We start from the raw sequence: 25,942 nt of genomic DNA, 5'->3' as shown, positions 1-25,942 counted from the left end.
CCTTCAGTCGAGTTCCCCGACATCTCGAACTATCTGGTGTTGCAGACATCCTTCTACATGGCAAAACAGATGAAAGCATGGAAGAGTATAGAGGCTTATAACTTTTTTGTATGTGGCTGGGCAAAGGACCTCGGTATCAAGTTGCTGCTGAATGAATCCTGTATTGTTTTTGCCCGTGTAAATATGTTTTTTTTAAGCTTTTCGTTCACGTCTTTACAACGAAGCGCTGCAAGTTGAAGTGTAAACAAACAACAGTTGGCTTGATTCTCACTTGTGTTGGCTCTTATCTCTCAGGTAAATCATTCACAAAGATAATCAGAAACCCCTTTAAAGACCTGGATCTTAGTTAAACAAGATGAAGAAGTGATCACGGCGCATTGTAACTGTATGGCTGGATAAGAATTTCCCTTCATGCATATGGACTTTGTGAGGAGTAAACAAAGAAACACCTGGGGACTTTAGCGCTTTGTGACTAAAAAAGTACCGTAAAATAACGACACATAGCAAGAAAAGTACTTGGAAAACACTAAAGACATTGCTGAGAGGGAAATACAAATCTTTCACCAAGTGATCTCTGCAAACTCAAGCATGCTTCGACTCAGCTCCCTTCGATTTCAGTGAGAGGTTCAAAAGCCACCTTTCTCGACATCTTTTTGTGAAATCCTGTGTTCATTCACCCCTTTTTATTAGTTCACGGGGAACCCTGAAGAAACTTTTATCAGTTTCATGGTTTGATCGATTTGAACAACCTAAAACAACGCAAGTGTAAGGCATTTTTCATGCGAGCAATGCACCTTCTCTGTACAAACGCTTTGTCAACTGAGCTTTGGTAGACCACCAGCTAAAGTTTTGAATAACTAATGAGGCGGATGTGACATCACGTGAAACCCAGCAATTAGTAAACAGAGTCTTCACAAAACACAGGCAAACTCTAATAGCACAGCACAAAATAGTATCCAGTAACAAAAGCCGAAACAATACTGATAAATAATACCATATGATCCATATCCACGATTAAAAAGTAGGTGATTTATTGGACTGTACACATATGAACCAAATATTCCAAAGAACACAAACTTACCACACCCACAGAAGTGAAGGCAGCCACCATATTGATTAGAGTTGGGATCATATTAAATTTCCCAGCCTGCAAAAATGGACAAAAATTGTGTGAACAGAAGGATTATTCACTCTTACACACACATACACACACAATTTATGGAAACATTGAGCCAATTTCTTGGAAACTCACGTCTCCGTTGACCATCACATCAAATCGGATAGCGACTGCTTTCAGCAGCGTGCGGTACTCCGTCCCATTCTCCATCTTAAAGTACTTTGCGAACCTTAAAGCAAAATGATGCATATGAGCTTCAAGTAAATTTTCCAACCTGAAAGTTTCCACAGGACTAACCTTTTCACTGAGACACAACCCGCATGACTGTACTATATACAAATAAGTTTTATTTCAGGAAGAAACTAAGGTGCATTCTGTCTCAGTTTGTACACACCTAAAGTTGTACCCTGGTGATACGCTGGTTTTCTGAGACATGGCATCCAGACGGGTAAAGGAGTATGCAGGCTTACATTCGTCCTCTGATTTATCCAGGTCACACAACCAGGCTATCTTTATGCCTATCACTCCACCCTTAGAGGTCAGAAAGAAAGAAAGAAAGAAAGAAAGAAAGAAAGAAAGAAAGAAAGAAAGAAACTGAATGATTGACTGAATGATTGACTGACTTATTGAGGTGGGGTTTACATTAGACCGTATCAGCGGATCATCAGATTAACGTTTTTAAAACGATTAGTGTGCACACAGCAACGCCAATACACGATTCGCATGCACACAGCAACGCCAATACACGGATACGCTCGGCTCCGCAGGCATCCTGCGCTCCAAATCACTCCGCCCTGAACAGCGAGTGCCCTCTGGAGGGTGCGCACTCCGGCCCTGCACAGCTCACAGAGCGCGCGAGTATAGCGCATGAGCAGTGATTTGGGACTGAGCCGCTGTGTGTGTGATCTCAGCGCATGTCGGGCATGCGCGTCACTTACCACTTGCAAGTGGAAGGATGGCAAGCCTAAAGACAATCATAACTACACAATGGGCAGTATTTGCATCAGTATTTGCAGTATTTTCATACTTTTATACTCTTTAATGAAAGGTGATACAAGGCGGAAGTCCGCGCCCGTTTTTCAGCAGTCGCGTCACATGACCAACGCCAGCGAATCAGGAAGGTGGATGTCACAATGACGTTGTCCAATGACGACGCCAGCTAGAGCTCAGCACAGCGTATCCGCGTATTCTCAATGTTTACACAGCACCGGACCAGACACGATCTGGATTGAATACGTGGACCCTGGCGGATTCCCGTTTCCCGGCGTTTCCGGGCGTTTTAATGTAAACGGACAGTGCGTCCGCGAAGAAAACGAGACAGATACGGTCTAATGTAAACTTGGCCTCAGAATAGTAGTTAAAGGAGCAATTGTATTTTTTTTTCTAACTGGAAATGAAATCCTTCCCTTTTCCCCAACCAACCTCATCCTCTGTCATGAGACTATGCCTCATACTTCGCTTTTGGAGGAAAATTGAAAGTTAGCTGTGCTGTTCTGACTCTGGGTTTGGATATTTACAGGGCCAGAAAAATGTAAATGGAATACTGAAATGAAGAATGTGTATTGCAAAAGAAAAAAAATCACAGCATTTCCAAGTGATCTATGCAATAATATGATTATTATAGGTCTAGAAATACTTTGAAATGTTACACACTGCACCTTTAAAGTCAAATATTGTACAACTATCTGAAGGATGTGAAAGGAAACAGGGAAGTGAATACAGACTCACTTTATTCGCCAGCGTGGTGAAGTTCTGATGGCTAAACCGGATCACATCTCCCACTCTGAATATAGGGCAGTAACTGTTATGTTCAAAGTCAAAATTGCACTTCTTTATATAACTGGTATTGATGTTGGGTAAGAAGTTTCCTCTGTGTGAGAAACAGAGACATAGTGTGAGACAAAGTGCAGGCACATGTGTGAGACAGAAAATGATTGCTAGGATGCATGTCTGTGATCAGGGTTAAATTTTATTTTCCTCTCACTCCTATGGATGCACCAATCCAAGTTTTTCCATTTTTGATACAATACTGAAAATAGAGGTTTGATTATCTGGATCTGATGCTTACATCCTGACAGTGAACAAGCCAGGTTCTGATAAATTATCCAGGACATCACAGATACGTTACAGTACCAATCTGTGGTTTAAGACAATTTGTGTCCTTTTGCTGCATTCACACAGGGTCATGAGTTCACCTTATTTGGGAGAAGATTCCATAAGAACAGCCTACTCTTGTGGTATTCACTATTTTAAAAATATTTAGAAGACTTTTATGAGAGCTGCATGTTTACAATTTTTTTCAATATCAACATGAAATATTCTATAGCAATTACCTGTCACTGCTAAGTATAATTCTTGCATAATTTTAGTCTTGTGAGGTTTTTTGAGGAACTCACCAAAATACAGTCCTGTGCAAAAGTCTTAGGCACATGTAAAGAAATGCTGTAGATAAAAAATGGCTTAAAAATAATTAAATTAAATGTTCAATATTAAAAAAAATTACTATAAGCAGTAAGCCATCATAAATGAAAGAAAGTCAGTATTTGGTGTGAGACAGCCCTTTGCTTTAAAAAAAAAGCAGTCTCAGGTACAATGAGTGCAGTTTTATAAGGAAATGAGCTGTAGGTTTTACTGAGCGTCTTACAGAACCAGCCACAGTTCTTCTGGACACTTTGACTGTCACTCGCTTCTTCATTTTGCACCAAAACCCAGCAGCCTTCGTTATGTTTTCTTTTTTAATCTGAAATGTGATCTCTTATGTAATATGCTGCTCAGATACAAACTTTTTTTTTCCTGTAACATTTAATTTGTGCTGAAAAACAAACGTTTGGACTCTAAAATGTTTTTGTACCGACTCGATAATGTAGAAGTCATAAAGTAGAAATCTATAACAAAGTTTGTATGAAAACTAGATAGAACTCAACGTCAACGGCGTCGATGGGGATGCCTCTGCCTGGTAGACTACACACCTTATCAAGGTGTGATTTGGGGATGGACATTTGACCTCACAGTAATCTTGACCTGTGACCTTTTAACCTCAAAATCAAATAAGTTCATGTTTGTCCCCAAATGCACAAATGGTGAAAGTTTGGTGAAATTCCTTTCATCTGCCTTGGAGATATTGTGTTCACAAGGTTTTCGGACAGACATTTGACCTCAAAGTGACCTTGACCTTAGACCTTTTGTTCTCAAAATCTAATCATTTCATCTTTGTCCCAAAGTGCACAAATGGTGAAAGTTTGGTGAAATTCCTTTCATTAGTCTTTGAGATATGGAGTTCACAATGTTTGGGGATGGACATTTGACCTCACAGTAATCTTGACCTGTGACCTTTTAACTTCAAAATCTAATCAGTTCATGTTTGTCCCAAAGCGCACAAATGGTGAGAGTTTGGTGAAATTCCTTTCATTAGCCTTTGAGATATCGTGTTCACAAGGTTTCGGAATGGACGCACACACGCACGGACACATGCACGGACAGACGGACAACCCGAAAACATAATGCCTCCTGCACCTTAAGGTGGTGGAGGCATAAAAAAAGGGTGTCTAAGACTTTTGCACAGTCCTGTATCTGAGGAAAATGTTCATATTCCTGACAAATTATTATTATTATTATTATTATTATTATTATTATTATTAAGCACAGCAGGAGGTGAAACGCTGCATGAGGGAAGCTAAGGACAGCTACAGGAGAAAGGTGGAGCAGAAGCTGAAGGAGAACAGCATGAGGGAGGTCTGGGAAGGTGTGAAAACCATCACAGGCCACAATACAAAGAACAGAGTCGTTGAGGCGACAGTGGAGAGGGCAAACGAGTTGAATGACTTCTTCAATCGGTTCAACCAGCCCACGTCCCCCCCACCCTCTCCCTCACTGCAGCCATTTCTCCTTCTTCCCTCAACACACCTCCCCCCCAGTTATCACAGCAGCCCCCTCCTCCCCCACCTCAACACTGACTCCTCTATGCATTACTGCAGACCAGGTCAGAGGTCAACTGAGGAAGCTTCACCCCAGGAAAGCAGCAGGCCTAGACAAGGTGTGTCCACGACTACTGAAGACCTGCGCTGCTGAACTGGGTGAACCACTCCAACGCATCTTCAACCTCAGCCTGCAGCTGGGGAGAGTGCCAACCCTCTGGAAGACATCATGTATCGTTCCAGTTCCCAAAAAGAATCGGCCCAGCGAGCTCAACGACTTCCAACCGGTGGCGCTCACTTCACATCTGATGAAGATGTTGGAGCGGCTCTTCCTCAGCCTCCTCAGACCCCAGGTACAACATGCCCAGGACTGTCTGCAATTTGCGTACCGGGCAGGTGTTGGTGTGGAAGATGCCATCCTCTACCTGCTACACCAAGCCCACTCGCATCTGGATAAGGGAAATGGCACAGTGAGGATCCTCTTCTTGGACTTCTCGAGTGCCTTCAACACCATCCAGCCCCTACTGCTTCAGGACAAACTGAACAGGATGCGAGTGGACCCCTGCCTGGTCACCTGGATCTCCAGCTACCTCACTGACAGGCCGCAGTACATCAGGCTGAAGGACATCACGTCTGACACTGTAATTAGCAGCACTGGAGCACCCCAGGGCACGGTGCTGGCCCCTCTTCTCTTCACCCTGTACACCGCGGACTTCTGCTACAACTTGGAGCTGTGTCACATTCAGAAGTTTGCCGATGACACAGCCATCATTGGGTGTATCAGTGACGACAGAGAGGAGTATAGGAGCCTAGTGAGGGACTTTGCTGTGTGGTGCAACAGGAACCATCTGCAGCTCAACACCTTGAAGACCAAGGAGCTGGTCATTGACTTTGGGAGGTCCAGACCAAGGTCACGACCAGTTCTGATCGAGGGAGTCGAGGTGGAGGCTGTGGATTCCTACAAGTACCTCAGGCTGTGGCTGGACAGCAAGCTGGACTGGACTTGCAACACCAATCACTTATACAGGAAGGGACAGAGCAGGCTATACTTCCTTAGGAGGCTGCGGTCCTTTAACATCTGCAGGAAACTCCTGTGGATGTTCTATCAGTCTGTGGTCGCCAGTGTCCTGTTTTACACTGTGGTGTGCTGGGGGGGCAGCACATCCAAGAAGGACACATCCAGGCTGGACAAACTGATCAGGCGGGCCGGCTCTGTGGTCGACATGAAGCTGGACTCTATGGTGACAGTGGCAGAGAAGAGGTCTATGGACAAACTATTGAACATCATGGACGACGCCAGTCACCCTCTGCACACCGTCATCAGCAACCAGAGGAGCCTGTTCAGTGACAGAATGCTCCTTCCCAAGTGTAGGACGAACAGACTCAAAAACTCCTTTGTCCCTCATGCCATCAGACTGTACAACTCCTCTCTGGGGGGGTAACAGGAGGACAGAGGACAGGAAGGAGCAGTAGCCTAGCCTAGCCTAACAATAAGCAATACCGGACAATGTGCAATATAATGTGCAATATAAAGTGCAATATCTTTCCTGCTCCCCCCCACACACACACACTTACCCTAACCCCACTTCTCCCCCCCTTCCCCCTTCCTCTCTTCCCCATATCTTCTCATCTCATCTCATCTCATCTCATTATCTCTAGCCGCTTTATCCTGTCCTACAGGGTCGCAGGCAAGCTGGAGCCTATCCCAGCTGACTACGGGCGAAAGGCGGGGTACACCCTGGACAAGTTGCCAGGTCATCACAGGGCTGACACATAGACACAGACAACCATTCACACTCACATTCACGCCTACGGTCAATTTAGAGTCACCAGTTAACCTAACCTGCATGTCTTTGGACTGTGGGGGAAACCGGAGCACCCGGAGGAAACCCACGCGGACACGGGGAGAACATGCAAACTCCACACAGAAAGGCCCTCGCCAGCCACGGGGCTCGAACCCGGACCTTCTTGCTGTGAGGCGACAGTGCTAACCACTACACCACCGTGCCGCCCTCCCCATATCTTATTCTTTTATATTTGTTTATGTAAAAACTTAATTTATTTTAATTTATCTAGAAGTTTTTCTCTATTTCTTTTCTCTGTTTATCTGTAATGATGCTGCTGGAATCTTAATTTCCCTGAGGGAACCTTCCCAAAGGGATCAATAAAGTTTTATCTAATCTAATCTAATCTAATCTAATCTAATCTAATCTAATCTAATCTAATCTAATCTAATTATTATTATTATTATTATTTGTAGCTAATGCTCATTCATGGGATAAAATAGTTCAGTTAATCAGATTGGGAAAAATATGCCAAAGTTATACACTGTTTCAGATTGATATTAGCAACAATATGGATACTCGGTATTAGATTGGTGCATCCCTACTTACTACTACTACTACTACTACTAGCAGTATTAGTGTTAGTAGTATTAGTAATACTCATACTAATAGTAGTATTGATAATATTACATTACATTACAGGCATTTAGCAGACACTCTTAGCCAGAGCGATGTACAATATACCCAGAGCAGCCTGGGGAGCAGTTGGGGGTTTGGTGCCTTGCTCAAGGGCACTTCAGCCATTCCTACTGGTCCAGGGAATCGAACCAATGACCTTTTTGGTCCCAAAGGTGCTTCTCTAATCATTAGGTCATGAATTCCCCTTATACTAATACTATTACGACTACTACTAACACTATTACTACTACTACCCAAATTACTACTACTAATCAGACTACTAAACCAGAGAACGTGAACTGCATACAATAGGCTGTTCCTCAAAAACAAATATTTTATTAAACCACTTTTTTATTCTATTTTAGTATAATCTAGTTTATTTATTAGTGCTCTTATTTATGAATTAAATTTTTTACAGGCTTCTTGCACTGAATTACTGACTGGTGGATGTGTGAAACATAGTTTCGTTTTTATGTGCAGCATAAAAATGACAAGGAAATTTGTTCAGAATACTACTACTATTACTACTACTACTACTACTACTACTACTAATAATAATAATAATAATAATAGTGGGTCTGACAGTATTCCTATCAAAAGCACATTTGATGCACATTTGAGTCCTCACTTTGTGAAGTTGAAGCGGGGAAAGCGGATGCTGTTTTTGATAAATATGGTGAAGTTCTCGACCTCCATCATGGGTGTTCTAAGAAACAAAAGATCCATTCATCCATTTATCATCCATCCATTTATCCACCCATTATAATTATACAAGTTAAGCAAGGAACACATACTAACAAATTAAAATACCATGCATTGCTACCAACATACCATGTGCTGGACAATATCTATACCCTGACTCAGTTCCTTATTAAGCTAGTCATAACATACTCACATTTGGATGTAATCTATCTCTGCAGGACACCATCCTCTGATCTGACAGGTTTTCATAGAAGTATTATAGTTCACACAATATCCTGTCAACAAACCTAACAGACAGATACAGTATGTATATCACACACACGCGCACACACTTGTCAAAAGTTCAGAGCTGGTTCAGTGTGAGTGAGTGGTTCAGAATTAAGACGTCTTACCATTTGAGCCTGGCTTTGTCATTAATCTTTTGCAGTCTTCATCATGTTCACATTTAAATTTGAGCTCACTCTGAAAAACATACATGTACATACATGGAGTATTACATTTTAAGAAAACCATACTTATTATTCTATCCATATTCACTGGATATGAGCAGTCACACGCTCTGATTGGCAACTCTACTACGAGGATATCAGCTCATATACCATGAGTAGAGAAAACCAAAATGGCGGAGCATATTGCTGAACCAACTGAGGACGAAATAAAAACTCTACTCGAAAACAAAACCCCAAACAATACAAAAAAAGCAACAAAATAATGGAAAGAAAGTATTTGATGGGAAGAACATATCTTTTTTATTTTTCAAGAATTATTATTATAACATTTTTCACAAATTGTTACTGTTATTTTGCCAGTTTGTTTACATTCTAAGCGGAAATGATTTTGTTGGACGTTTTGTATAAAGTTTTTATTTATCGAATTTGCAAAAAAATAAAAATAAAAATGCTCTGTTTCTCAAAATCCAGTGAATGTGGATAGAATAAAACAGTTATTCTACTCAATCTCATTGTATATGGCTTATAGCCAACTCAACACTGTGCGCCTTGTCGGCTATCAACTCGTGTACGACTCAATTTCGTGGAATAATTATTAATTATTCCATGATTATAGTACACATTCCTACAACCATCTCGAGACTGTTGTCAGGTTCACTTTGATAATAAACTGCAGAGATGATAAAGTTATGTTACTAACCTCAGGACACAAACCCTGCACCTGGTTCTCAGTAGTGATGAGTTTAGTAATGATGCAGAACACTGAGGCCCCCTGTAGGATAAACAAAAACATGAATATCTTAGTGTACATACAGTACTGTGGCTGGATGGATGAAAAGGGTTTCACTATCACACAGTACAACAGCAGTATTTAACATTACAAAAAAAGTAATCTGTTCACACCATTAGAGTACGTCCTGTATTACTCGTGAGTCAAAATAATGCAATTGTATAGAAATCAATGAAATCTAAAAACAATGAGATTTGTTTTATTTTGCTGTTTCCATTTTGACCTATGTGCAGTGGGTTAAACTGGCTAAAATGGCTAAACTGATAGTATATGATAAACCTGTGAAGGTGTGACAAAGTCAGCGACATCCATAGTTTTATTGTGGTGCTCTCCAAATCCTTTTACTTTAGTCATCACTGATGATTCGACAGCTGTGTCTCGCTCTTGATAGGCCTTCTCATACAAAAACACCCAACTGTCAGGAAGACGAAGGAGAGAGAGAGAGAGAGAGAGAGAGAGAGAGAGAGAAATAGGAGATGGGAAATGGAGAAAAAAGGGCTGTATTAATTCATACTCATCTTCAAATATGTGCACTATCCATTAAGCCACACGAGACTCACATGTGATCTATGAATGAACTAAGTGTTTCTTAATCATGTTAAAATATTACAAATGATCAGTATTAATACTTTGTCTTTTTGACGAAAGCATATATTTTTAAGTCATCATATGATCTGGTTAGAGAATTAAGTTAAACATGGAGGCAGTCAATGGTGCAGTATCACTGATCATGCACATAAACACACACTTACTATTTTAGCTTCAACCCTGGCCTACCCTATGTCAATCTTTACTAAAAAAAAAAAAATCTAATTTTTTATTCTCTTCTGAGCCACACACACAGAAAAATGAAGCAAATTAAACAACTACACTCATATCCAAGCATGCACATTATGAATCAATTTAGACACTCCTAAACTACTTTATAATCCCATATTGCTCAATAACTATTTCATTTTTCTCCTAACGAATGATTCGGAAGTAGTCTTACCCAACAAAGTAAGAGATTATGAGCAGCTGAACAACTCGGTTGATGATGCCGATGGTCCAGCTCTTCACCACCACAGACTTTGTCGTCTCGTAAGTGAAGAAATCTGTTATACAGCCCCACATTGTTTCACACAGCACTGTAAAAACAATACACAATACTGTTGACTGTTGTGACACTGTCAGTGTCTTTTCCTTTGATGATAAAGACAAAATGGTAAAAATCCAGTTCACTAAGTTTTAATTGTAAGTCCAAGTCATGAAACTTTTAACGACAGAACAAAAACATATTATGAAAAAAAGAACATTCCTGATCAGTATAATTTGATACCGATATCAAGATAAAACCTGGAGTAAGATGGAGAGCTGTTTGTGTGTTGCAGGTCTTCTTTCAATGTGCTGCAGATCCTCCCTTCCTCTAGCACTTTCTTTATATTCCCCTCCTCTTTTCTCAACCTGACACACAAGCCTATGCTGACACAACATACTAAATTGGTCAAGAATGAATCAATAATCAGTAAGTGGATTAATAGCAACCAAATGTGTATTAAGTGACAAGACGTTACATACAATCTCTTGCAAAAGTATTCATCCCCCTTGGTGTTTGTCCTGTTTTGTTGCATAGCAAGCTGGAATTAAAGTGGATTTTTGGAGTGTTAGCACCATTTAATTTACACAACATGCCTACCACTTTAAAGGTGCAAATTGTTTGTTTTTTAAATTGTGACACAATAATTAAGATGAAAAAACAGAAATCTGGAGTGTGCATAGGTATTCACCCCCTTTCATATGTAGTAGTAGTAGTAGGCACCCGTCGGTCTCGAAAGACTATGGGTTTCACGCAGTAGGAGTCTTGCAGCATTTGGAGTGGCTGCAGAGGCCAATGCGGGAATGGCAATCCTTTCTGCACCGCTGGCAGATGTACGTGGAGGCTTCTACCATTTGACTCCTGGCCTTTCTTTTCTGCCTTTTTGTCTCATTAAGCAAAACCTGCCCCTCTTCAAACTTGGAGATGTCTTGCTGTAGAGTGCACTTCCAGGTAGATCTCTCGGAGGGCAGAGTTTCCCATGAGTCGATGTCAACCCCCGTGGCCTTGAAGTCTCTCTTACAGGTGTCTTTAAAATGCAAGAAGGGTCTGCCTAAAGGTCGTTTTCCCTGGATGAGCTCTCCATACAGCAGATCTTTGGGGATTCACCCCTCGTCCATCCTCACAACATGGCCCAGCCAGTGCAGGCGCCTCTGCTTCAGCAACACAAACATGCTTGGGATTTTAGCTCTCTTTAGGACATCATTGTTTGGTATCTTGTCCTGCCAAGTAATGTTTAGTATCCGTCTGAGGCAACACATATGGAAGGCATCCAATATCTGTTCCTGCTGGCTACGTAGAGTCCAGAACTCACTACTGTACAGGAGGGTGCTCAGGATGCACGCACTATAGACTTTGACCTTGGTGTGCTCCGTAAGTTTCTTGTTTAACCAGACTCTCTTTGCTAGCCTTGACATGGTGGTAGCTGCCTTACCGATGCGCTTGCTCAGCTCTGAATCAAGAGAGAGGGTGTCAGAGATGGTAGAGCAGAGGTAGACAAACTCATGAACAATTTCCAGCACATGGTTTGAAATTGTGATGCGGGGCGGTGAATCTACACCTTGTCCCATGACTTGTGTTTTCTTCAGGCTGATGATAAGTCCGAAATCTTGGCAGGCAGAGCTAAAGCAATCCATGAGCTGCTGGAGCTCTTCAGCTGAGTGAGCAGTGATTGCAGCATCATCAGCAAATAGGAGGTCATGAATGCATCTCTGCTGGACTTTGGATTTAGCTCTCAATCTGGAGAGATTGAAGAGTTTCCCGTCCGATCTGGTGCGGAGGTAGATGCCTTCTGTTGCAGAGCCGAAAGTGTGCTTCAGGAGAATGGCAAAGAAGATCCCAAACAGGGTCGGTGCCAAAATGCAGCAGTGTTTCACGCCACTACGGATTTCAAAGGGGGCAGATCTGGAGCCATCAAAGATCACAGTACTTTTCATGTCTTCATGGAAGGATCTGATGATGCTGAGGAGCTTGGGTGGACATCCAATCTTTGGAAGGATCTTGAAAAGGCCGTCTCTGCTGAATAGATCAAAAGCCTTTGTGAGGTCTATGAAGGCTATGAAGAGTGGTTGCCGTTGCTCCCTGCATTTTTCCTGGAGTTGACGGAGGGAGAAAACCATGTCAATGGTAGACCTGTTCATCCAGAAACCGCACTGCGATTCCGGATACACCCACTCTGCAAGTATTTGGAGTCTCTTTAGAGCAACTCTGGCAAACAGCTTTCCAATGATGATGAGCAGAGAGATGCCGCGAAAGTTGCTGCAATCGCCCTATCACCTTTGTTCTTATAGAGTGTGATGATGTCCGCATCCTTCATATCTTGAGGGACCCCACCCTGTCTCCAACAGAGGGAAAGGATTTCATGCAGCTCAGGGATAACAGCATCTTTGCAGCATTTAAGAACTTCCACAGGGATGCCGTCTTTTCCAGGTGCTTTACCTGAGGCGAGCGAGTCTAATGCCTCATTTAGTTCTTCAAGGGTTGGTTATCTATCGAGCTCCTCCAGCACAGGAAGGCACTTGATGGCATTTTGTGCTGCTTTGACAACCACGTTCTCTGTAGAGTAAAGCTCAATGAAGTGCTCCACCCAGCGCTCCATCTGCTTCATCCTATCTTGGATCACTTCCCCAGAAGTGGTCTTCAGGGGGGCCATTTTCCTCTGTACAGGTCCGAGAGCTTGCTTGATGCCATCATATATCCCCCTAATATTGCCTGTGTCAGCTGCCATCTGTATCTGAGAACAGAGCCGTAGCCAGAGTCATTAGTGCATCTCCTGGCACACTGCTGGACTGTGCTACGAGCTCAATGAAGAGCTTAAAGATTGCCTTCACTGGGGTAAGCCTTATAGGTTGATAGGGCCCTCCTTTTTACCTCAATTACGGGCAGTATAACCTCATAATTAGCCTTGAACCAGTCTGTCATCTTATTGGTTTTCTTGCCAAATATGGACAAGGCAGCATTGCAAACAGTGTTCTTGAACTCTTCCCATCTTACGCTGGCGTTCGCTTCAGTGGGGCCTGGAAGGGACTCCTCGAGGGCTCTTGCAAATTCTTCCACCTTGCCATGGTTTTGGATCTTGATGGTGTCGATGCGGGGTCTTCCTTGCATCTTCGTGTGGTACAATTTCTTTGGACTTTGCTATATGCCAGAGAGTGGTCACTGTCACAGTCAGCACTTTGGTAGGTAGTGATGCTGGACAGGCTTGAGTGTCTTGTCAGAATCAGGTCTAGCTGGTGCCAGTGCTTTGATCGTGGGTGTCTCCAGGATACTCTGTGTTGGGGCTTCGTGTTGAAGAAGGTGTTGTTTACACATAGATTATGAAAGCAGCAGAGCTCCAAGAGGCGAAGTCCATTTTCATTCATCTTACCCATGCCGAAATGACCCAAGCAAATGGGCCAAGAACTGTAATCAGCACTGACTCTAGCATTAAAGTTGCCGAGGATAAACAAGGTGTTCGTATCAGGGACAGCTGCAATGGTGGCACTAAGATCATCGTAAAATTGGTCTTTGACCTCTGCAGTGGAAGTTAAAGTCAGTGCGTAGGCACTAATCAATGTGATTGGTCCCGAAGATGAGTGGAGCTGCAAGGAAAGGAGCCTCTCATTTCCCAGCGATGGAGATGTAATGGATCCAAGAAGGGTGTTTCTGACTGCAAAGCCGACACCATGCTCTCTGACAGTGCCTGGTGGTTTTCCTTGCCAGAAAAAGGAGAAGCCTTTCTCCTTCAGAGATCCAGATCCTAGCAGTCTGGTCTCTTGGAGGGCAACGACGTCCACAGGGGCGCAGATAGGATTTTTGAACTGGGGGGGACTGAGCTGTCAGCAAATGATTCCATTTTGTGTAAATGCATTTTGTATGTATATATATATATATATATATATATATATATATATATATATATATATATATAAAATGTGTGTGTGTACTGAAGCTTCAATATACATTCAAATTGTGAGTTTTCTAACTGAATGAACATTGGTAGACAAAGGCCTACCTGGTCAACATTGCTCGGTTTTTGAAAAAACACTGTAATTGTTTTTTGTTTTTTCATTGTTGACCCCACCAGTGATTGTCTGCAGGCCAGGAGGACAATGTTAACATCTTGAATCTCATAATTTCAGTTAGCAGTTGCTGCTTACTAAAATAACATTATACATAAAAATAACAACATTAAAAGATATTCACCTACAGCCTAGAATGCTGTTATTTTACATTTAGCCTACTTCAGGTAAGTCCAAATTCTTCTTCTTATTATCAGACTAGTTACTCAACATTACAAAACAAGTATTTGTCACATCTGGGAAAGGCAACAGGCAACAGGCATAGGATATTTACATCTTTTGGTTCTTGAAACAAACGCTATGATTTTTTTCCCCCTCTTCTCTGGCTTAATGTGGCAGAAAGATCACCAGCTCAGTCATTAGACAGTTGTTTATGATCACTATGGTTACCGCAACAGGCAAAGTCCCCAGCTCCCCTTAGGACCCCAGGGTTGAGATGGTGCATTACATTTACATTGGAAGTCGGAACTTGGAGCTCCGAGCAACATAACCTCAGAACTGAGCGCTTCCCAGTTTAAAAACTGGGACATCATGGAACATGGAATTCGAAAAAAATGGCCAGTTAATGAAATGAAACGAAAACCCCAACGTTTATGCTGGGAGATGCTGGATTTCAATGCTTTTCTGACTTCAAACTTCCAACTTACGAGTACAACTGAACGCACAGAGTCGCAGCAGAAACACCGCTGCTATCAAATGGATGAGCTGTGCAGTGTTATTAACCGAGAATTACATGGAAAATGAACACCTTGCTTTCCCAACTCTGCAAGGATCTGCTCCAGCCTACACCAATTCAAGAAGGGGAAAATGTGGATTGATCACTGACAAGGCTGCTGCTGCTGCTGCCATTTCAACTTTGTGCTGCAGTGTAAGTTAGTCTAACTAACGGAACATTAATCCTCACTTTTTCTACCTATGTGTGGCGCCTTACGTAGGGACGGTGGGTGGGGGGGACAGATGGGGGTCACTATAAATCTGGGGAGGACATGTCCCCCCCGTCCCCGTGCTATCTGCGCCCTTGGACGTCCATATGTAGTCTGCTCAGTTCCATATCGATGACAGCAGTCTTGCGGGCATCCTCAACAGTTTGTAGATTGTGAGAAAAGCCAGGTGTCATTGTCCTGACATTCCAAGTGCCCAACTTTATGGCGGGAGACTTTTTCTTGCTTGTGCTTGGTGCAGAGTTATCGATTTGCTTCTCGGTTTTCACCTTAAACCCCATGCACCCCGTGAGGTTAATGGACTGTGGCGGGGCAGCACCTTACTGGCTAGGGTTTGCCCAGCTTAAGGCGGGTGGTAGCTGCCCAATGAGGCACCAGGACCTCTCCCACCGTCGGAAGCAGCCCCTGGCATCAAGCTCTTTGCCAGTCGAGCAGGAGACTTATAACTGGTAGACTGCTGCTTCCCGTGTTGTACAGACACTGAGACAGCGAAGCTGGAGTGGCCTCTCCAGTGCGTGAAAGCCTGGGTAGATGAGTATAGAGGATCGGCTGTTACCCATACAGCAGATCCCCCCTTTGCACGTTGCTGGAAGGTTCCAAAGGAAGGGCAGAAGCTGATACATCTGGTTCCAGCACAGTCACAGGAGCTACCAGTATATGACTGTGGATACAGCCAAAACTGCCTACGGGGCCCCACTCTGGATTTGTCCTCAAGGTTGACTCCTCAAGCCTTTCCCACAAAAGGGTATTGCTGCAAGGCAGCGGAGGTTTGGAATCAGAGTTTTCCTTCTCTTAGGTGGATTGCCAGCCAAGGCTAATGAGCTCCACCCACCCGAGGGCTTTTTACAGGAGAGGTTTAATTGCCTCAGCCCAACCCAAACCTGGAGGACCAGGGGATCACTCTTAGTCTGGCCCCTACCTTTCGACCTGTTCGGCAAGGGTGACCCTACCAGGCATTCAAAACTCCAGCCAACATAACTCTAGAGGTCATTGGGACACACAAACCACCTCACCATGAGTAAGGTGATGATCCCAGGGAGACAGGTTTCATATGGAACCCCTAAATAAGAGCTGGTCCAACCAATTCACTTCATAAGTCACATAATTAGTTGATTAAGATCCACCTGTGTGCAATCAAAGTGTCACATGATCTGTCACATGATGTCTGTATAAATCAACCTATTCTGAAAGGACCCTGACTCTGCAATACTACTAAGCAAGCAACATGAAAATCAAGGAGCCTCCAAACAGGTGAGAGACAAAGTTGTAGAGAAGTATAGATCAGGGTTGGGCTATAAAAAATATCCCAAACTTTGAGTATCCCATGGAGCACCATTAAATCCATTATAGCAAAATGGAAAGAATATGGCACTACTACAAACCTGACTAGAAAAGGCCACCCACCAAAACTCATAGACCGGGCAAGGAGGGCATTAATCAGAGATGCAACAAAGACACCAAAGATAACACTGAAGGAGCTGCGAAGATCCACAGTGGAGATGGGAGTATCTGTCCATAGGACCACTTAAGCCATACACTCCATAGAGTGGGGCTTTATGGAAGAGTGGCCAGAAAAGTCATTGCTTAAAGAAAAAATGAGAAAACGTGTTTGGAGTTTGCTCAACAGCATGCGGTAAACTCCCCAAACACATGGAAGAAGATTCTCTGGTCAGATGAGACAACAATTGAACTTTTTTGCCATCATGGGAAATGCCATATGTGGCGCAAACCCAACACTTCCCTTCACCCTGAGAACACTATTCCTACAGTGAAGCATGGTGGTGGCAGCATCATGCTGTGGGGATGTTTTTCATGTGCAGGGACAGGAAAGCTGGTCAGGACTGAAGGAAAGATGGATGGCACTAAATACAAGGTAATTCTGGAGGAAAACCTGTTTGAGTCAACCAGAGGTTTGAGACTGGGATGAAGATTCATGTTCCAGCAGGAAATGACCCTAAACATACTGCTAAAGCTACACTGGAGGGGTTTAAAGGAAAACGTTTAAATGTGTTGGAATGGCCTAATCAAAAGCCCAAACCTCAATCCAGTTGAGAATCTGTGGCTGTCATGCTCCGCCCCGGACTTCCACTCCGGACATTACTTATCTCCCAGGTCAGCGCCAATCCGGATCCGGGACGGGAATTCCATCTAGCCTGCATTTCACTTCCTGGTTCTCTCTGCTGTGTATAAATAAGCTGTTCTCAGACCCTGACTTTGCCAGAACGTCTCGTTTTGCTATTATAGCCGTTTTTGTGCCTTTATTGCATTTCATGGTTTTTGCTCAAGCTGTTTTTCTAGTTCATGGTTTTTGCACTAAGGTTTTTTTCTAATTCATGGTTTTTGCACTTAGGGTTTTTTCTTGTTTATGTTTTTTTTTTGCCCTAGCATTTTTGTCCTTGTCTGTCTTGTGTTTTTGTCAAGATTTTTTGTCTCTTTTTACCTGGACTATTTTTGCCATTTGTTTTTTTTCCCCATTTTTTGCCACGCCCTTTTTCCCTGGATTAAAGCACCTTATTTATTGGATTACTGTCTGTGTTCTGCTTGTGGATCCTTATCTCACCACACCTCCACCACCCCTAACAGTACGTTCTGGCCAACATGGATCCAGCGGCACTCACCCGTCTGAGAACGGCCATCCAGCAGCAAGGGACTCTCCTCAGGACCCATCAACAAGACCTCCAGCAGATCACCCAGAACCTCGCCACCCTGTCCAACTCACTCAATCTCCTCACCACACAGATGTGGTGCTATCAAGCCATGCCTACCCCTGCCCAGCCATCTCCTACTTCAGCTCCTCTTTGCGAACCCAGACTTCCAGCGCCTCAGCCCTACGATGGAGAACCAGGTACTTGCAGATCATTCCTATCTCAATGCTGTTTGATCCTAGAGCTGCAACCTCTGGCCTTCCCCACAGAATGCTCCCGGGTAGCATATACAATCGCGTTCCTCACTGGCAAGGCCAGACAGTGGGGAACAGCAGTCTGGGACGCCGATGCACCCTTTTGTTCCTGTCTCAAGGATTTCTCCGAGGAGATGAGGCGAACTTTCGACCACTCTCTGTAAGGCCGGGAAGCGGCTAGAGAGCTCATGGAGCTGCGGCAGGGGTCCTGGTCTACCTCAGACTACGCCATCGAGTTCCGGATCTTGGCAGCATCATGCGGTTGGAACGAGAGCACCCAGGTTGACGCATTCCTGCATGGCTTGTCCGACGCCATTGAGGATGAACTGGTATCGCGGGAACTGCCATCGGACCTTTCCAGTCTCATGGACCTCGGCAACTGTATCAATGCCCGGTTCCAGCAACGGAGGAGAGAGAAGACCCGCCCCAGCTTCACCTCCTCTCCACCTCCCACCTCGTCCGTCGGACTCATGCAGGTAGACCGGGTACGGGTGTCAGCGGAGGAACGACAGCGCCAGCAGAACATAGGGGCCTGTTTCTACCATGGTCAGCGAGGACATATCTGCCGAGCCTGCCCGCTAAAGGGAACGAGACCACTAGTGAATCGAGGGGCCCTTGTGGGCAACACTCGGAACCAGCCCCTCGCTGATCGACTGTTACTCCCTGTCATCGTCATCCATGACAAGCAGCATCACCATCTCCAGGCCCTCGTTGACTCAGGGGTGGACAGGAACCTGATCTGCTCTGCCACCGCCAAGCGTCTGGGAATTCCAGTACTCGCCCTCGACGTCCCTCTCACAGTCCTGACACTCAATGGCACCGGCTTGACCACCATCACCCACCTTACTGCCCAGCTCACCTTGAGGATTTCCGGCAACCACTCTGAAACCATCCAACTCCACGTCATGAACAACCCCCACGTACCTATCATCCTAGGATTACCCTGGTTAACACAGCACAACCCCCACCTAAACTGGGCCAATAATACCATCCTAGGGTGGAGCCATTCCTGCCTAGCTTCCTGCCTGAACTCCGCTCTGGCTCCCACCAAACCACCTAAGCCTTCAGCCAGCGAATTTCCCGACCTCTCTCACGTGCCTCTGGAATACCTGGACTTAAGACTTGTTTTCAGCAAGACCCAAGCAGTGTCCCTCCTTCCTCACAGACCCTATGACTGTGGAATCGACCTCCTACCCGGGACAGTGCCACCCAAAGGGCGACTCTATTCTCATTCTCCCATTGAAAGGCAAGCCATGGAGAAGTACATCTCCGAGTCTCTGTCAGCTGGGATCATCCGCCCTTCCTCCTCCCCAGCAGGGGCAGGATTTTTCTTCATGGAAAAGGACAAGTCACTCTGCCCCTGCATTGACTATCGAGGTCTCAACGCCATCATGGTCAAGAACCGCTACCCCCTACCGCTCATGACTACGGCCTTTGAACTACTCCAGGGAGCCAAGATATTCACCAAGTTGGACTTACGCAATGCCTACCATCTTCTCAGGATCAGGGAGGGGGACGAGTGGAAGATGGCCTTTAACACCACCACTGGCCACTACGAGTACCTAGTGGTCCCTTTTGGCCTGGCCAACGCACCCGCAGTCTTCCAGGCACTCGTCAATGACATCCTAAGGGACTTTCTTAACATCTTTGTTTTCATGTACCTGGATGACATCCTGATCTTCTCTCGCTCCCTGGAGGAACATCGGGGCCATGTCCAGCAGGTTCTCCAGCGCCTGCTAGAAAACAAGCTGTTTGTCAAGGCAGAAAAGAGCGAATTCCACCAGAGCTCTGTCTTGTTTCTGGGGTTCATCACCAGCTAGGATCCAGATGGACCCCCTCAAGCTTGAGGCAGTCGCAGACTGGCCTACCCCATCCTAGCGACAAGAGCTCCAGCGTTTCCTGGGATTTGCTCATTTCTACAGGCGCTTCATCTGCGACTTCAGCACGGTGGCCGGACCTCTCACTGCCTTGACCTCAATTAAGACCTCATTCAAGTGGGGAGAGGAAGCAGAGAAAGCCTTCTCCATGCTCAAGCACAAGTTCACCACAGCACCCATTCTCACCATACCCGACCCGACCAAACAGTTCATTGTGGAGGTCGACGGTTCCGAGTCCGGGGTCGGAGCCATTCTCTCCCAGAGGACCAGTGATAACAAGGTCCACCCCTGCTCCTTCTTCTCTCGCTGGCTGTCCCCTGCTGAATGTAATTACGACATCGGTGACAGAGAGTTGTTGGCCATCAATCTAGCCTTGGAGGAGTGGAGGCACTGGCTTGAGGGGTCAGATCTCCCCTTCCTAGTTTGGACTGACCATAAGAACCTGGAGTACCTCAAGTCTGCCAAATGTCTCAATTCCCGTCAAGCCCATTGGTCTCTCTTCTTCTCCCGGTTCAACTTCACACTCTCCTACCGCCCAGGCTCCAAGAACGGCAAACCCGACTCCCTGTCCAGGATGTTCTCTTCCCACCAAGAGGAGTCCAAGCCACCTGAGACCATCCTTCCTCCACGCTGCCTGGTGGGAGCTGCCATTCTAGAGGTTGAGACGCTCATGCAGAAGGCCCTGGAGCAGGACCCTGGTAAAGGTAACTCAAGCAACATACCACCTAACCATCTGTTTGTTCCCTGTTCTGTGCAAACCCAGGTGCTGAAGTGGGATCATGGCTCCAAGTTGGCTTGTCACCCAGGAGCTGCTCGAACCCTGGCACTCATCCAACAGCGCTTCTGGTGGCCATCCATCAAGGAAGATGTCCAGGAGTTAGTGGCAGCCTGCAACACGTGTCCAGAACAAGACAGCCAATCGACCACCTGCCGGCTTGCTAAGACCCCTCCCAATTCCTCATCGAACCTGGTCTCACATCGCCCTGGACTTCATCACAGGACTCCCCAACTCAGGTGGCAATACATGCATCCTCACTGTCATTGACCATTTTTCCAAGACCGTCCATTTCATTCCTCTGCCCAAGCTCCCCTCAGCCAAAGAGACCACAGAACTACTCATCCACCACGTTTTCTGCCTACATGGTTTGCCTACCGACATAGTTTCTGACCGGGGTCCTCAGTTCACTGCACAGTTCTGGAGAGCCTTCTGCAAACTCATCGGGGCCACCTGTAGTCTCTCCTCAGGCTTCCACCCACAGACCAACGGCCAGGCAGAACAGGCTAACCAGGCTTTGGAGGTTGCACTCAGGTGCATGGCGTCGAGGGATGCCAGTTCTTGGAGCAAGTACCTACCTTGGATCGACTATGCATATAACACTCTCCCTTCCTCTGCCACAGGTCTCTCTCCATTCCAGTGCTAACTAGGGTACCAACCACCACTGTTCCCCAGCCAGGAGGTGGAGGTCGCCATACCCTCAGCCCAGATCTTCATACGCCGCTGCAGGAGGACGTGGGTAATGGCCCGGAGAAGACTCATTCACTCTGCCCTAGCGTCCAAGAGACAGGCCAACAAATGCCGCTCTAAGGCACCCACCTACCGGGTGGGGCAACGAGTCATGCTCTCCACATGCCACCTGCCACAAGCTGGCTCCCAGGTACCTAGGACCTTTCCTCATCAGCAAGGTAATCAATCCATGTTCCGTCAGACTGGCTTTACCACTCACCATGCGACGTGTTCACCCCACCTTTCACGTATCACAGCTTAAACCCCTGGTCTCCAGTCCTCCGCCCCGGACTTCCACTCCGGAGATTACTTATCTCCCAGGTCAGCGCCAATCCGGATCCGGGACGGGAATTCCATCTAGCCTGCATTTCACTTCCTGGTTCTCTCTGCTGTGTATAAATAAGCTGTTCTCAGACCCTGACTTTGCCAGAACGTCTCGTTTTGCTATTCTAGCCATTTCTGTGCCTTTATTGTGTTTCATGGTTTTTGCTCAAGCTATTTTTCTAGTTCATGGTTTTTGCACTAAGGGTTTTTTCTAGTTCATGGTTTTTGCACTTAGGGTTTTTTCTTGTTTATGGGTTTTTTGCCCTAGCATTTTTGTCAAGTTTTTTGTCTCTTTTTACCTGGACTATTTTTGCCATTTGTTTTTGTTCCGTTTTTTGCCATGCCCTTTTCCCTGGATTAAAGCACCTTATTTATTGGATTACTGTCTGTGTTCTGCTTGTGGATCCTTATCTCACCACACCTCCACCACCCCTAACAGTGGCATAACTTGAAGATTGCTGTACACCAACGCAACCCATCTAACTTGAAGGAGTTGGAGCAATTTTGCCTTGAGGAATGGGCAAAAATCCAAGTGGCTAGATGTGCTAAGCTAATAGAGACATACCCCAAGAGACTTGCAGCTGTAATTGCAGCAAAAGGTGGCTCTACAAAGTATTGACTTTGGGGGGTGAATACCTAGATTAGATTAGATTAGATTAGATTAGATTAGATTAGATTAGATTAGATTAGATTAGATTAGATTAGATTAGATTAGATTAGATTAGATTCACTTTATTCATCCCACATCGGGGAAATTCACGTGTTACAGTAGCAAGAAAATGTCATATAGATAATAAAACTGAAATAAAAATTCGACAAACGAAAGATTAAATACAGAGGGCTATTTGCATTATCTACCGTGAAAAAGTATAGAAAAATTGCCTTATTGAGAGGCTCGGAAAAATTGCACATTACAGGTAGACTCTGCATATATACACACACATACAAAAATAATATTTATATATATATAAATATAAGTATGCATAAAAATAGTTTTAAGGCCTATATTATTGCACATAATAATTGCATTGATGAGAGATGGCAGAGGTAGTAGTGGTGAAGTAGTGCAAATATAACGACAAACAGGTTATTGGTCCTACATTACAAGTTGTGGGTGTTATACAGTCTGACAGCAGCAGGTACGAATGACCTGTGGTATCTCTCCTTCTTACACTGTGGGTGTAGCAGTCTACTACTAAAAGAGCTGCTTAAAGCCCCCACAGCCTCATTTAGGGGGTGAGAGGAGTTATCCATGATTGATGTCAGCTTGGCTAACATCCTCCTCTCACCCACCACCTCAATGGAGTCCAGAGGACAGTCCAAGACTGAGCCAGCCCTTCTGACCAGTTTATTAATTAAGTTTCTTCCTGTCCCTCTCTGAACTTCCACAGCCCCAGCAGACCACAGCGTAGAAAATCGCTGATACTACAACAGAGTCATAAAAAGTCCTAAGCAGTGTCCTGCACACACCCAAAGACCTCAGTCTTCTCAACAGGTGGAGACGACTTTGGCCCTTCTTGTACAGGACATCTGTGTTGTTAGTCCAGTCCAGTTTGTTGTTGAGGTGAACACTCAGGTATTTGTACTCCTCCACAATCTCAATGTCCAAACTCTGGATGTTCACTGGTGCAATTTGAGGAGTGTACCTATGTACTGTACACTCCAGAGTTGTTTTTTCATCTTAATTATTGTTTGTGTCACAATTTAAAAAAAAATTGCACCTTTAAAGTTGTAGGCAAGTTATGTAAATCAAATGGTGCTAAACCTCCAAAAATACATTTTAATTCCAGCTTGTAACGCGACAAAACAGGACAAACACGAAGGGGGATGAATACTTTTGCAAGACACTGTAGCTCAAGGAGGTGCTTGTTACATAATTCAGAATAATGATTGAGCGTATTATTAAAGGATTACATGTATTCTTGATGTTTCATAATCATAAAATAATTGAAGAATTATGTCATTTTTTTATAAATAAGGTTTTGGCGAATTCTGTGGAAAGCAAAGGTATGACCTCAGGAGAAAAAAGACACCACCTGTCACGTAATTCTGTACGTGAAATTTATTTAAACTTAGTTTGTTGTTGACACTTATTTCTTGCAGCAATTAATTATATAATCGAGTGATTTCTATTGTCAAGAAAACAGTTTAATATCCAGAACACAAAAATGTCATATCGGTCAGACTAGATTTCCCAGAAATGTGTAAACCAAAACAACAAGAACCTTTAAAACTACTGCTTCTTCATTCAAGACTTTGCTGTACTTAGAACTGTGTATAACTGGAAGGAGTCTCCTGTATCAGCTTTTTGAAATAGTCAGAGGTGGAGCTCTGGCTTTTATGTTTTCTGATCAAGTTTTACTCTACATGTCTCAGGATGGCTTTGCGGTTTCTCAGTAATAATGCATTTTTACAGCTGTTAGAATGGAAGTGATAACAGGAACTAAACTTGTTTTGCAGATGTTCTACCACATTGAATGTATGGTGTGTCATTAAATATTAAATTAAAAAAGCTGTTAGTGTTCACAAATTGCTTTCATATAGTATGAATAATAAAACACTTTGGGATGTACCGTTATAGGAAAAACATCAGTTACTGACTGGAGCGCATAGATCTTTACTCGATAATCAGTGAAAAAGATCAACACTAAGCATATGTTATTTGATTGGTGTATCAGCACTTAGACTTGGAAGTGTGTGTGGTGTTGAAAGTGGCAGCTAAATACACAATTATATTATGGATAATGTTTTCCATGAAAGTCATTAAGGTTCAGAGTTGAGTTAAAATGCTTATGTTACATTACATTAATAGCATTGAGCAGATGCTCCTATCAAGAGCAACGTAATTCAGAACTTTAAAAAGTAGTACTAGAGAGATTTCATGCATATGGATAAAACTTGGCACCGTGGTGTTATCAAATATCTGCAGAAAAAGGGGTTAGCCCCCAAGGACATTCATGCTGACATGGTTGCTACAACCCTGATTCCAAAAAAGTTGAGACAAAGTACAAATTGTAAATAAAAATGGAATGCAATAATTTACAAATCTCAAAAACTGATATTGTATTCACAATAGAACATAGACAACATATCAAATGTCGAAAGTGAGACATTTTGAAATTTCATGCCAAATATTGGCTCATTTGAAATTTCATGACAGCAACACATCTCAAAAAAGTTGGGACAGGGGCAATAAGTGGCTGGAAAAGTTAAAGGTACAAAAAAGGAACAGCTGGAGGACCAAATTGCAACTCATTAGGTCAATTGGCAATAGGCCATTAACATGACTGGGTATAAAAAGAGCATCTTGGAGTGGCAGTGGCTCTCAGAAGTAAAGATGGGAAGAGGATCACCAATCCCCCTAATTCTGCGCCGACAAATAGTGGAACAATATCAGAAAGGAGTTCGACAGTGTAAAATTGCAAAGAGTTTGAACATATCATCATCTACAGTGCATAATACCATCAAAAGATTCAGAGAATCTGGAAGAATCTCTGTGCATAAGGGTCAAGGCCGGAAAACCATACTGGGTGCCCGTGATCTTCGGGCCCTTGGCACTGCATCACATACAGGCATGCTTCTGTATTGGAAATCACAAAATGGGCTCAGGAATATTTCCAGAGAACATTATCTGTGAACACAATTCACCGTGCCATCCGCCGTTACCAGCTAAAACTCTATAGTTCAAAGAAGAAGCCGTATCTAAACATGATCCAGAAGTGCAGACGTCTTCTCTGGGCCAAGGCTCATTTAAAATGGACTGTGGCAAAGTGGAAAACTGTTCTGTGGTCAGACGAATCAAAATTTGTTCTTTATGGAAATCAGGGACG

General features: G+C 44.1%; 1 protein-coding gene across 3 annotated transcripts in view; it reads right to left on the bottom strand.

The window, feature by feature from the left end:
- The window catches only part of p2rx3b (purinergic receptor P2X, ligand-gated ion channel, 3b), a 50,898-nt gene that overhangs the window by 5,491 nt on the left and 19,465 nt on the right, over positions 1-25,942 (bottom strand). Inside the window, exons 1-11 of one of the 3 annotated variants that reach the window (XM_060924847.1) lie at positions 10,770-10,849; positions 10,426-10,561; positions 9,714-9,849; positions 9,345-9,416; positions 8,588-8,657; positions 8,389-8,482; positions 8,122-8,199; positions 2,846-2,987; positions 1,512-1,648; positions 1,253-1,346; positions 1,082-1,147 (exon numbers count right to left, since the gene is read on the bottom strand). In XM_060924847.1, coding sequence (XP_060780830.1) covers positions 1,082-1,147; positions 1,253-1,346; positions 1,512-1,648; positions 2,846-2,987; positions 8,122-8,199; positions 8,389-8,482; positions 8,588-8,657; positions 9,345-9,416; positions 9,714-9,849; positions 10,426-10,547 — 1,011 coding nt within the window. In that variant the 5' untranslated portion in view covers positions 10,548-10,561; positions 10,770-10,849. Of the gene's footprint in view, positions 1-1,081; positions 1,148-1,252; positions 1,347-1,511; positions 1,649-2,845; positions 2,988-8,121; positions 8,200-8,388; positions 8,483-8,587; positions 8,658-9,344; positions 9,417-9,713; positions 9,850-10,425; positions 10,562-10,769; positions 10,850-25,942 lie in introns of those variants that run through there. The other 2 variants (XM_060924846.1, XM_060924848.1) reach the window with 2 other exon arrangements.

Source organism: Neoarius graeffei, chromosome 7 (assembly GCF_027579695.1).
Source record: "Neoarius graeffei isolate fNeoGra1 chromosome 7, fNeoGra1.pri, whole genome shotgun sequence".
In the NCBI taxonomy this organism is placed as follows: domain Eukaryota; kingdom Metazoa; phylum Chordata; class Actinopteri; order Siluriformes; family Ariidae; genus Neoarius; species Neoarius graeffei.
Note: the sequence above shows the minus strand (reverse complement) of the source record. Positions and strands in the feature narration are given on the sequence as shown.